Source organism: Scyliorhinus torazame, chromosome 9, assembly GCF_047496885.1.
Source record: "Scyliorhinus torazame isolate Kashiwa2021f chromosome 9, sScyTor2.1, whole genome shotgun sequence".
Taxonomy (NCBI): domain Eukaryota; kingdom Metazoa; phylum Chordata; class Chondrichthyes; order Carcharhiniformes; family Scyliorhinidae; genus Scyliorhinus; species Scyliorhinus torazame.
The window spans coordinates 77,155,647-77,168,382 of record NC_092715.1 but is presented as its reverse complement, the minus strand read 5'-3'; the positions used below and the strand labels follow the sequence as shown (position 1 = coordinate 77,168,382).

The 12,736-nt window shown below is 44.0% G+C and overlaps 1 protein-coding gene across 3 annotated transcripts in view; it reads right to left on the bottom strand.

The window, feature by feature from the left end:
• Positions 1-12,736, bottom strand: part of rasgrf2b (Ras protein-specific guanine nucleotide-releasing factor 2b) — a 465,843-nt gene that overhangs the window by 334,951 nt on the left and 118,156 nt on the right. For all 3 annotated transcript variants that reach the window (XM_072516189.1, XM_072516187.1, XM_072516188.1), the window contains exons 3-4: positions 4,406-4,553; positions 596-685 (exon numbers count right to left, since the gene is read on the bottom strand). In XM_072516189.1, coding sequence (XP_072372290.1) covers positions 596-685; positions 4,406-4,553 — 238 coding nt within the window. The remainder of the gene's footprint in view (positions 1-595; positions 686-4,405; positions 4,554-12,736) is intronic.

The following is a 12,736-nucleotide window of genomic DNA, read 5'->3' as shown; positions in this document are numbered from 1 at the left end:
TAGTAGAAAGTCCACTGGTTCCTTGCCTTCCTATTCTTTCATCCTGGGGCTAACTGGATAACTTAAAAGTCTCAGTTTATGGATTTGATCATTTGAGGTTGCAGAAACTAGACGAGGAGAGAGTAGTGGACAGAGTTCGACCCAACCAGCAGACAGGATTGTCTAATCTTTTCTAGAATTGTTTTTCGGTTGACTCGCACATTCTGTACAGCTGTTGTACCTTGAGTTGCATCAGTCTATCCCTTCCTCGACAGGAGGGGTCCTCTTGGCCTAGACTCCTTTCTTGGAAGCCTGAACATTTGATACATTTTGCACTTCTGGTTATTATGTTTTAAATCACCTCTACAAATGAATATTCAGGCAAAGAAAACTTCCAGTAATTAGATGTGACAGTACAAAGAATACTTCATGGAGATGATATCTCGTATCCTATAAATAGAGACTTGTTCAGAAAATAATAACCTCTTCAGTCAAACATTCACGCCACTAGATTCACGGCTTCATTTTAAGTGGCTGAGAAACCTGAAAATGCCATTAAGCATCAGTTTTTAACAAGAATTATCTACATTAGTAGTTCCATTCATTATTATATTACCTTTTTAATCTTTTTAATGTCTGGGTCTTCATCCTCTGGGTTTCCTTGATAAGGACGCATCCGTTCTTTAGTCTTGTTCACGGCAACAATCTTAGCAGCAAAAGAATAATAATCACAATAAGAGTGGATAAAGTCTTCGGTAAATTACCAGGCTGTGCAGCGATACTTGATCAGCTTTGGCTCAAGGTCATTTATGCATCTGTAGCTCTTTCCCAGTAGAACCTTACAGCAGTATCCTTGGTGCAATGTTATTGTTCCTTTGCTCCCAAATTTAAGGGATATTTTCTGGTCTTGCTACCATTAAAATGTTCACCAAAGACTCATACAGTGGAGCTGTTAGAGGTTTTAAACAGCATTCTACACATTGCTAAATGCACCAATGAATGAAGGGCCTGCTATTGATTCGTTTCAAAGAATCCATCAATTAGTGATTAAGCATTACATCTGAAGAATGAAAAATGCACTAAAGGACGGTGGTGTGTGACTAGCTGAGTGCTCTCGCAGAGCCAACATGGACATGACATGTTGTGCATTGTACTTGCAGGATAAAAGAATTGAAATACTGAAGCATGTGGGTTGAACGCAATCATCAACAGAGGTTTATTAGATGGTTATTAACTGTACAAAGGCTAGATCTAGACGGAGAGAAACCCTGCTAAGTAGCTGGTGATATCATGGACTATCATGTGACTAAGCTCCTAAAGTGACCGTGCAAAGACACAACAACCCACATATATAACATGACAGGTCAAAATAGCCGTCTTCTGTGCTGTAATCATTCTATGATTCTGTGAATCTATGATTTCATATTTATCTGTATTCAATTAATAACACTTCCTACCTAATTAAATCTGCTCTTTGTGAAATGTTGGTCTGTTATTTATTAATTTCAATGAACATTTTCAGTAGCTGAGGAGTCTAGGATGAAGAACACTCGATAGAAGATTTAAAATGGAGAGGAGTAGACACTTTGTGACAGGAGAGTTGTGAGCTTCTGGAATTTATGCTCAGGGTTGGTCACTGAGGCAGAAACTATGTCAACATTTAGGACTGCAATTGTGATAGGCAAGCAAATGAAGGGACCTTGGAACAGTTTTGGTTCTAATAGCTCTAGTGAAGCGTAAAAGCCGACACAGACTCAATGGACCGAAAATCTTGTCCCGTGTTGCAATTTCTACGTATCTATGCATGACCACTGCCATTAGGAACGTAAGAACATGACTAGACAATTTATTCCCTCAAGGCCACTGTGCCCTTCAATGAGATCATGGTTGACGTGTGAGTTAACAACACATATCTGCCTTTGCCCCATATTCCTTAAAACTCTTAGTTAACAAAAATCTATCAACGTCAGACTTAAACTTAACAATTCATCGGGCATCAATTGTCATTTTTGGAAGAGAGTTTCAAATTTCTACCAACCTGTGTGTGTAAGAGTTTCTGGTTTCACTCCTGAAACTTCTGACCCTAATTTTTAGGCAATGCCCTCTTGTCCTTGACCTCCTGAACCAGTCAAAATAGTTTCTATCTACCTTATCTGTTCCCCCTGACATCTTGAAAACGTTGATCAAATTATCCCTTAACCTTCTAAATTCTAGGGAATTTTTTACGCTCTTCTCATAATTCCACCTTTGGAGTCCAGGTATCATTCTGGTAAATTTATATTACACTCCCTCCAAGGCCACTACACTCTACTCAAGGTGTGGTGCCCAGAACTGCTCACAGTATTCCAGGTACGGTCTATCCTGTGCTTTGTATTGCTGAAGCATGACTTTTATCCCTTTCTATTCTATTCCTCTAGATATGAAGGCCAGTATTCCCTTCCCCTTTATGAATATTTCCTGTACCTGCAGATTACATTTTAATGATCTATATACCAGATCTCCCAAGTCTCTCTGGATCTCCTCTGTTCCTGGCTTTTCAACATTTCTATCCTTTTTAGATCCAAAGTGGATTATCTCACATTTGCCTACATTGAAAGTCACAGTTTTTCCCATTCACTGAATCTATCTGCTCTTTGTAATTTGATGCTTCCATAGATACTGCTTACAATGTTAACTATGTTTGTTCATAAGTTCATAAGGTATAGGAGCAGAATTAGGCCATTTGGCCCATTGGGTCTGCTCCAACATTCAATTATAGCTGATCTCGTCTTGGCCTTAACTCCACCTTCATCCCCGTTCTCCATAACTCTTCAAACCATTTCGTCAGCATTATTCCAATCCACTGGAATCTTTCCCGTGCCCAGGGAATTATGGAATATTATAAATAATGGATCCATTATCTCTGCTGTCACTTCCTTTAACACCCTAGGATGTAGGCTATTAGGCCCGGGGGATTTGTCTGCCCTCAATCCCAATAGTTTGTTGAGTACCGTTGATTGTTCTAAGTTCCCTTTCTATTACCTCTGAATTGCCCGTTCCTCTAGGGATGGGGTCGTCCACCATGATGGTCGTGTGCTATCAGAAAATTTGAATAGTTGATTTTCTATTCAACCACCTAAGAAGTTTTAAATACATTTAATAGTTGAGGCCCCAACACAGATCTTTGTTGGACAAATTTAATACCTGGTCATTATCTCGACTCTTTAACTCCAGACTCTCAGCCAATTTCTTTACAAAATCAATACCAAATAAAATTCCAGGAATTTCAAGTTTAGCTAAGAGGGACTTGGTCAAAAGCTTTCTGGAAGTCTGTGTAACTAATGTCCATAGACATTCCTTTGTTTAGTGCTTCAGTAATTTTTTCAAAAATTTCAATCAGGTTTATTAGGCATGACCTATGCAATCAGTTGAAAGTTTTCAAAGAGTTCAGCCATTCTAGCTTTAATTATAGTCTCTGGAATTTGTATAATTTACCTATATTTGATTGATTGGGGCATCTTACACCTTATTCCACCAGAGCAGCTGCCATTTTTACATTGGAAGTCACTTCACTGGAACTCTCCCATGGTGGCCCAATCATTATTAATAATAATAAAATTTATTAACATTATTAGTATTTGTCCCTCAAGTCGACTGATCATCTCAATACAATAAATACAACTTTTAGGATAGGTACATAATGTTGAAATATTTAGTAAGGAAACATTACTTTAAGTTAATTTGAAAAGTTTTTTGCTAATTAAGCTATTAACATGAATATTGGGAGATCAGGTACATAGATCATTAAAATATCATCTGCAGGTACAGTAAATATTCATAAAGAAGAAGGGAATACTGGCCTTCATATCTAGAGGAATGGAATAGAAGTCATGCTTCTTCTGTACAAAGCTCAGGATAGACCATACCTTGAATACTGTGAGCAATTCTAGGCACCACACCTTGAGTGGAGTATAATGGCTTGGAGTGAGTGCAATGTAAGTTTATCAGAATGATACCTGAACTCCAAAGGTGAAATAATGAGAAGAGCTTAACATTTTCAAGCTATCAGGGGGAACAGATAAGGTAGGCAGAAACTATTTCCACTGGTTCGGGGGGTGGGGAGGGGGGGGGGCGGTCAAGGACAAGGGGGCATTGTCAAAAAACTAGGGTTGATTGGTTGACAAGGCTCTGATTGCTAGAGGCATTGACATGGACAATGCACCAGTTGATGGTGACTGACAGTTAACTGTCAATCATTGTTTGAGAATTTAAACCAAGCAGTTTGACTCTGATTCCCTGAGGAATGAAACAGCAAATGTGTGTACAATTCTGTTTCTGTCTGCAAAGAACAGGGCCCAAAATGAATGATAACCATTCACTGGTACAAAGCATTAGTACAGGAAAAAGAAAAGTAAGTGCTTTTTTCCTGATTATTTGAATGACACACCTCAGCTTTCAACCTCTCGATTTCTGTGTCTTGATCCTCAAGTTGTTGCCGGAGCTGATGTGCTGCAATTTTCTCCGTTTCCACTATCTGAACCAGATGAATATACTTCTGCATGAGTACCTCTCGCTCAATTAGAATATCACAGTAACTAGAAGAGAATAACATGAATTAATGCAAAGTAATGTCAGGAAATTGAATACAATATTTCTTGTAACATAAAAACACCAATATGATAACTCAGTCTGTGAGTCAATGATTTTGAAATAATGAAATAATGAAAATACTAGAAGTTATTTTTTTAATTTGTGGATATCAGCATCACTGCCAAGGTCAACATTTATTGCCTGTTCCTAATTACTCTTGGGAAGGTGGTGGTGAGCCACCTTCTTGAACCGCTACAGTCCATGTAGTGTAGTTACACCCTCAGTGCTGTTAGGGAGGGAGTTCCATGATTTTCACCCATCAACAAGGAAGGAATGGGGATGTCGTTCCAAGTCAGGACCTTCTGAGACTTAAAGGGGAACTTACAGGTGATAGTATTCCCATGTGTGTTCTGCCTTTGTCTCCTAGGTAGAAGATATCATGGGTTTGGAAGGTGCTGTCAAAGAAGCCTTGATAAGTTGCTGATGTTCATCTTGTAGATGACACGTACTGCTGTCACTGTGCATTGGTGGTGGATGATCTGAATATTTCTTGTGATGACGATGATGTTATAACTGGACAGCAGAGGCAGCATGGTGGCACAGTGGCTGGCACTGCTGTCTCACGGCATCGAGGTCCCAGGTTCGATCCCGACTCTGGGTCACTCGTCCATGTGGAGTTTGCACATTCTCCCCGTGTTTGCGTGGGTTTCCTCCGGGTGCTCCGGTTTTCTCCCACAAGTCCTGAGAGACGTGCTGTTAGGTGAATTGGACATTCTGAATTCTCCCTCTGTGTACCCGAACAGGCGCCGGAATGTAAGGACAAGGGGCTTTTCAGAGTAACTTCATTGCAATGTAAGCCAACTTGTGACAATAAAAGATTATTATTATTATTAGGCGTTGCAGATATAAAGAAGTTAATGTCTAAGTGCAGCAAGGCCTGGATAATATCCAGGCTTGGGCAGACAAGTGGCATGTAACATTCCCAATGCAAGGCAATGGCCATCTCCAACAAGAGAGGGTCTAACCATCGTCCCTAGGCATTTAATGACACCACCATTGCTGAATCCCCTATCATAAAAATCCTGGGGTTACCATTGATCAGAAACTGAACTGGATTAACCATAAAAATACTGTGGCTACAAATCAGGTCAAAAGCTACAAAATACTCTCCACTTGCCTGGATGAGTGCAGCTCCAACACTCAAGAAGCTTGACACCATAAATAGGAGGAACAAGGCCTTAGATTACAGGATCATATAGATGGTCTGGTTAGATGGGCAGAACAGTGGCAAATGGAATTTAACTATGAAAAATGTGAGGTTATGCATTTTGGGAGGACTAACAAGATAAGGGAATATAAAATGAATGGTTGGACCCCAGGAAGCACAGATGATCAAAGGGACCTTGGTGTGCATGTTCACAGATCTCTGAAGACAGTAGGACAAGTAAATAAGGTGGTTAAGAAGGCCTATGGGATTCTTGCCTTGATTAACCAAGGCACTGAATATAAGAGCAGAGAGGTTATGCTGGAGTTGTATAAAACATTGGTTAGTACTGTATACAGTTCTGGTCACCATACTATAGAAAGGAAGTGATTGCATTGGAGAGAGTGCAGAGGAGATTCACTAAGGTGTTGCCTGGACTGGATCATTTCAGCTATCAAGAATGACTGGACAGGCTGGGGTTGTTTTCCCTGGAGCAGAGAATGCTGAGTCGGGCTTGATTTTTTTTTCCTTTATTCGTTCATGGGTTGTGGGTGTCGCCCATCCCTGAGGGCACGTATGAGTCAACCACATTGCTGTGGATCTGGAGTCACATGTAGGCAAGACCAGGTAAGGACAGGAGGTCTTTTTCCCTGAACGACATTAGTGTTACAACAATCGACAATGGTTTCATGGTCATCATTAGACTTTTTCATTCCAGATTTTTATTGAATTCAGATTCCACCATCTGCCCAGGTGAGATTCAAGTCTGGGTCCCCAGAGCATTATCCTGGGTCTCTGGATTACTAGTCCAGCGACAATACCACTACACCATTGCCTCGCCCTGAGGTGTATAAAATTATGAGGGACATGGAGAGGGTGAATAGGAAGGTACTTTTCCCCTTAGTGGAGGGGTCAATAACTGGGGGGGCACAAATTTAAGGTCATGGCAGGAGGTTTAGAGGCGATGTCAGGAAAATCTTTTTCACCCACAAGGTGGTTGGAATCTGGCACTTACTACCCGAAAGGTGGTAGAGGCAGGAACCCTCACAACCTTTAAGACATATTTAGATTAGCACTTGGAAATGCCATTGTATACAAGGCTATGGATCAAGTGCTGGAAATTGGGATGAGAGTAGTTAGGTGCTTGATAGTCAGTGCGAATGTAATGGGCCGAAGCGCCTCTTTCTGTGCTGTAAAGCTCTATGACTATCTGACTTCATGACATCCAAGACAAAGCAGTTCACTTGATTTATACCCCTTCCACAAACACTCAATCTCTCCACCACTGATAAACAGTAGCAACAGTGTATCCATCTATAAGCTACACTGCAGCGACTCACCAAGGTTTCTTAGGCAGCACTTTCCAAATCCATGACCACCACCATCTAGAAGCAGATACCTGAGAACACCACCTTCTTGAGGTTCCTCTGCAAGTTACTCACCATTCTGACTTGGAAATATATCGCCGTTCCTTCACTGTCGCTGGGGCAAAATCCTGCAATTCCCTCCCTAACAGCACTACACCTCAGGGACCGCAGCAGTTCAAGAAGGCAGCTCACCACTACCTTCTGAAGGGCAACTAGGGATGGCAATAAATGCTGGCCTAACCAGCGAAGCCACATCGCGTAAATGAATTAAAAAATATATATTTGTAGATCTTTTTATTTATTTTTCACATCCTGATATGGTAATCTGAAATAACCATAGTTGACCCCAGACTAGCTAAATCAACTAAACTCAGAAATCATCTGAACGTTATAGCACGAGGACATTGAAAATCCCTTTTCAGTTAGAGTTTGTATTCTGGAAAGTAAATTGTGTATGATATTTTAGAAAATGCCACAAAAATTCCTTGGTCTTTGTGTTAGTATTGGAAGCTTGCTGGAAAGCTTTTGCAGACAATGATTTGTTAGCTTCTGACATTAGGGGCGAGGGGGTCGGAGAATCGCCGGGGGTTGGCGTGAATCCCGCCCCCGTCGGTTGCCGAATTCTCCGGCACCGGATATTCGGCGGGGGTGGGAATTGCGCCGCTCCGGTTGGCGCCCCCCCCCCCCCCCCCCCGCGGTTCTCCGGCCCGGATGGGCCAAAGTCCCACTGCTAAAATGCCTGTCCTGCCGGCGTAGATTAAACCACCTACCTTACCGGCGGGACAAGGCGGCGCGGGCGGGCTCCGGGGTCCTGGGGGCCCACCGATCCGCGGGCGGGACTGTGCCGTGGGGGCACTCTTTTCCTTCCGCCTTCGCCACGGTCTCCACCATGGCGGAGGCGGAAGAGACTCCCTCCACTGCGCATGCGCGGGAATGCCGTCAGCGGCCGCTAACGCTCCCGCGCATGCGCCACCTGGAGATGTCAATTCTGCGCCAGTTGGCGGGGCACCAAAGGCCTTTTCCGCCAGCTGGCGGGGCGGAAATTCGTCCGGCGCGGGCCTAGCCCCTTAAGGTTGGGGCTTGGCCCCCAAAGATGCGGAGCATTCCGCACCTTTGGGGCAGCGCGATGCCCAACTGATTTACGCCATTTTGGGTGCCAGTCGGCGGACATCGCGCCAATACTGGAGAATTTCACCCTCTATGTCCTATTATTGAGCAAATAGAAATATTGCACCATTATTAGCATTTTTTTTCCTGTATGTATGAAATTAAAGGTGCAAAAGTCCCAGAGGACCATAGGCTGCTCGCTCCCTTTGTGAGAGGGAGAGCTGGCTGGTGGTGATTTAATCTGAAGGCCACCACTTTTCAGGTGAGGAGCAAGGTTGAAAAGCGGAGCCTTCATGGATTACCTCAGCTGGTACGAGAATTAAACCCACGCTGTTGGTGTCGCTCTGCATCACAAACCAGACATCCAGTCAACTGAGCTAATCAACCTCCTCCGCATGTATAATGTAGTAAAAGATAAACCTAGATTTATTTTCTCCTTGAGTCAGAATGTCCAAAACTACTTTAAACACGGTGAATTATTTTATGAAGCGTAGTCACTATTGTTAGGCGACAGCTCATTTTTTCGCAGCAAGATTCAACAAACAACAAATGGTTGAATCTCAAATGTTCGGATTGTCTATTTTTGATGGTATTGGTTATAGGTAATTGCTCCACCATGACCTGATATAATCTTATTTAATACTATAGAACGCTCTCTCTCTCTCAGGAAGAAAGCTTCTTCAGCAGCTTGCTGGCTGGGCTGGAGTAGGGGGAAATATTTAGATACATGCAGAGTCGAGACTTTGCCAGAAAGGAGATACAGAGCTTCCCAGTAGAGCCGACTTCCACATTGCTGGAGAAGGTGCTGACGACAGGGGGACTGGAGAAGGGGGTAGTATCGATGGTTTACGAGGTTATTTTGGAGGTGAAGGCGCCACCATAAGGGATCAAGGTAAAGTGGGAGGAAGAGTTGGGAGAGGGTATGGAGGAGGGGTTCTGGTGTGAGGTACTCTGGAGGGTGAACGCCTCCACCTCATGTGTGAGGTTGGGGCTGATACAGCTGAAGGTGGTGTATAGAGCACACCTTACAAGAGCGAGGATGAGCTGGCTCTTTGAGGGGGTAGAAGATGTGTGTGAATGTTGCGGGGTGGGGGGGGCACGCAAACCACATTCATATGTTTTGGTTCTGTCCAAAGCTGGAGGATTACTGGAAGGAGGTGTTCAGGGTAATCTCTAAAGTGGTGCACGTGAAACTGGACCCGGGCCCTCGGAAGGCCATATTCGGAGTGTCGGACCAACCGGGGTTGGGAACGGGCGCGGAGGCAGATGTTGTAGCCTTCGCCTCATTGATCGCCGGAAGGCGGATCCTGTTAGGGTGCAACCTCTCCACCCTGTGCCCTGGCGAGGCTGGGGGACCTGCTGGAATTCTTGATGCTTGAAAAGGTCAAATTTGAACTGAGGGGAAGGATGGAGGGGTTCTACAATTCATGGGCATTATTCATTATCCACTTTCGAAAATTGGATCACATTGAACATTAGGTGGGGGGGTGCTGGGAGGGTTGGGGGGAGAGGGACTGTAAGTGTTAATGGTGACTATGGGCGATTCCTGGTTCCTTTTTGTCATTTGTTTATGTTAACATGCGGGCTAATGTCTGGGGTTTGCTAGGAGGATGGGATCGTTGTTATTGATATGGGGATTGACATTATATTTGACATTACTGATTATTGCTTATTGTGGATGTAAATTTGAGAGAAAATGTGAAAAAGGAGGACAATAAAAAATAATTTTAAAATAAAACATACGTAAACTGATACTCTGAGTAAAGGTTAAACTGGCTGTCGCGAGGAAAAAACCATTTTGGACAGAAAAGAGCTTTTCAAAGTGATCCGTGCTAACTTCAGCCTAACAATAATACTTTGATTAGCAGAAGATTGAGAAGATGTGAGGCTGCCACCTCCAGCCATGGAGATCATCTTCCCATCACAACTCCCTCTCCCACCCTCCCCACTCCACCGATCCGGGACCAGTAAATAGGGCCCAGAAGAGGGGTGTGCAGACAGGCCAAACACCAGGCCTTGGGGTTAGGGCTCCCGGGATTTGTGTTTTAAACGGGGATTCTTGTCATCCAGACTAAGCAGCCAGAGCGGCAGTCCAGCTTTTAAAAAATCATAACTGGTGTGTTCCGATCTTTTTAAAGCTAGTCTGTCAACGTCGATGTTAATTTAATGAAGTTACTGTGCTGCTGCTTCTGACTCTCTGACAGGTTCATGGGTCCAATTCTTTTTTTTTTGAAAAGCCTGCCAAAAATCTTCGAAACAGGCGGGTCAGTTTCTTGTTTGAAGAACGGTAAGCAACAACCCGGCAATTTTAGAGCAATTTTAGAATATTGAATGTTTGAGTGCAGGTTGGGGGAAGCTTTTTTTATGTAGTCAAGGTATGTAGGCTTCGCTGGTAAGGGCAACATTTATTGTCCATCACTAATTTCCCTGAAGAACAAGGCGGTAGTGACCTGCCTGCTTGAGCCACTGCAGTCCATGTGTTGCAGGTACACCCACAGTGCTGGGGCTGTTTAGCACAGGGCTAAATCACTGGCTTTGAAAGCAGACCAAGGCAGGCCAGCAGCACGGTTCAATTCCCGTAACAGCCTCCCCGAACAGGTGCTGGAATGTGGCGACTAGGGGCTTTTCACAGTAACTTCATTTGAAGCCTACTTGTGGCAATAAGCGATTTTCATTTCATTTCATTTCGTCAGGGAGTTAGTTCCAGGATCTTGAGTCCTCGGGTAAGTAGGACTCCTGTTGGGGAAAGAGGTTAGCTACAGAATTGAATTGTTTTATAATGTAGGGTACGATTGAACTGGAAATAAATTTGTGTCCTGCTGTGGGCGCGTTTAGCAGGGTGTTTCTCGGTGGCTGCAGCGCTATATTCAACGGCGTTTTGTCATTTATTTTAGGCTCGGTGTGTTTCCCTCTTCTCAGGCCACACTTAAGAGTCATTTCCTTCTGGCGAGTCCAGCAGGAAAGGCACCTTGCCGATCGGGGCACCATTTTGTTGGCTTCCCCCGACCTTTCCCCCCTCACTTTCAGCCCTCCCTCATTTTCAATGCCCACTCCCCCAACTTCGGGGATGCCCCCGGGAACACCCCATCAACCCCCCTCCACCTGGTAAGGTCCCTCTGGGCCCGATCCCTGGCACTCCCACCCTGGCCAGGGTGCCTGGGTAGCACTGCCAGAGTGTCAAACTGGCAGTGCTGAGGTGTCTGGGTGCCAGAGGGAGTGCCAGGGTGCCACCCTGCCCTGTACCCAACCACCCAGGGGTCCCTCATGGCCTGGGAGACCCTTTCCCCAGGTGCCATTATGACTGGTCCATTTGTGGAAACCAAAACTAAACAGCGTCCCGAGCACCAAGAGAATCATGCAAACACATATTTAAATTAACCTAATGGCTCATTTAAATATGCTGATCTAGATCACGTCCAGTGAGGTTCGTGATATTCAACGAGCTTGTCCTGACACCGTGACGAGACGGATAAATCGCATCCGTAGTCTTTGTAGCCACTTTCCTCACATCAATTGAATGCTCTGTGATTAACTATCCTTAGAGAATCAGCATTGGGCCTCCAATTGTACGATTTTATCGGCACTCTGTCTACTGCATGCAGATGTAATGAAAAAAAGACAAAACCTACATTTAAGCAACACCTTTCATGGTTTTACAGTCAATTACGTACTATCGAGTTGTAGTCAGTGACATAATGTAGGGAATGTTATCAAATGGCACAGCAGGATTGAGGGACCGAATGGTTGATTCTTGCTCACAATACGTATGTCTGTATGTCATTCTGGATCGATGAGATGAACTTGGCTAGATGGCCTTGTCATTCTACTTATCTTGCGCATAGAGGGTGGAGTCTTGCCTGGTGTTATGTTTATTTTGTTGCTAATGAAAGTTTACTCTGGGTGGGAATTGTGGGGTGAGATTTCCAGGACAGATGTACATAATGGGCTCAGAGTGAATGAGTAACCCATTTTATTTACACTGTACATGATTCTCAAGAGTGTTTTCCATAGACTTCAATCTTGTCCTTTGGTCTACTTTCCTATTAGCCCACTCCATCGTGCATGCTTTTTAAGAAGTTTTTGAGGTATTAGAATATCGTGATAAGGTTGTGTTGCACGGTAGATATTCAAAATATATTGTAGTGAGGAGCAGAAATCAGCTGAATCTTCAGACTTGCTGATCAAAAAAACACAGATACAATTTTTAAAAATTAATTTACGGGTTAGACCAGCAGTTATGGCCCATCCCTAGTTGCCTTTCAGAAGGTGGTGAGTTGTCTTCTTGAACCGCTGCAGTCCCTGATGTGTATGTACACCCACTGTGCTGTTAGGGAGGGAATTCCAGGATTTTGCCCCAGTGACAGTGAAGGAATGGTGATATATTTCCAAGTCAGGGTGGTGAGTGACATGGAGGGGGACCTCCAGGTGGTGGGGTTCCCAGGTATCTCTTGCTCTTGCCCTTCTGGGTGTTAGTGGCCATGCTTATTTGGATGGTGTTGAGCTTCTTGAG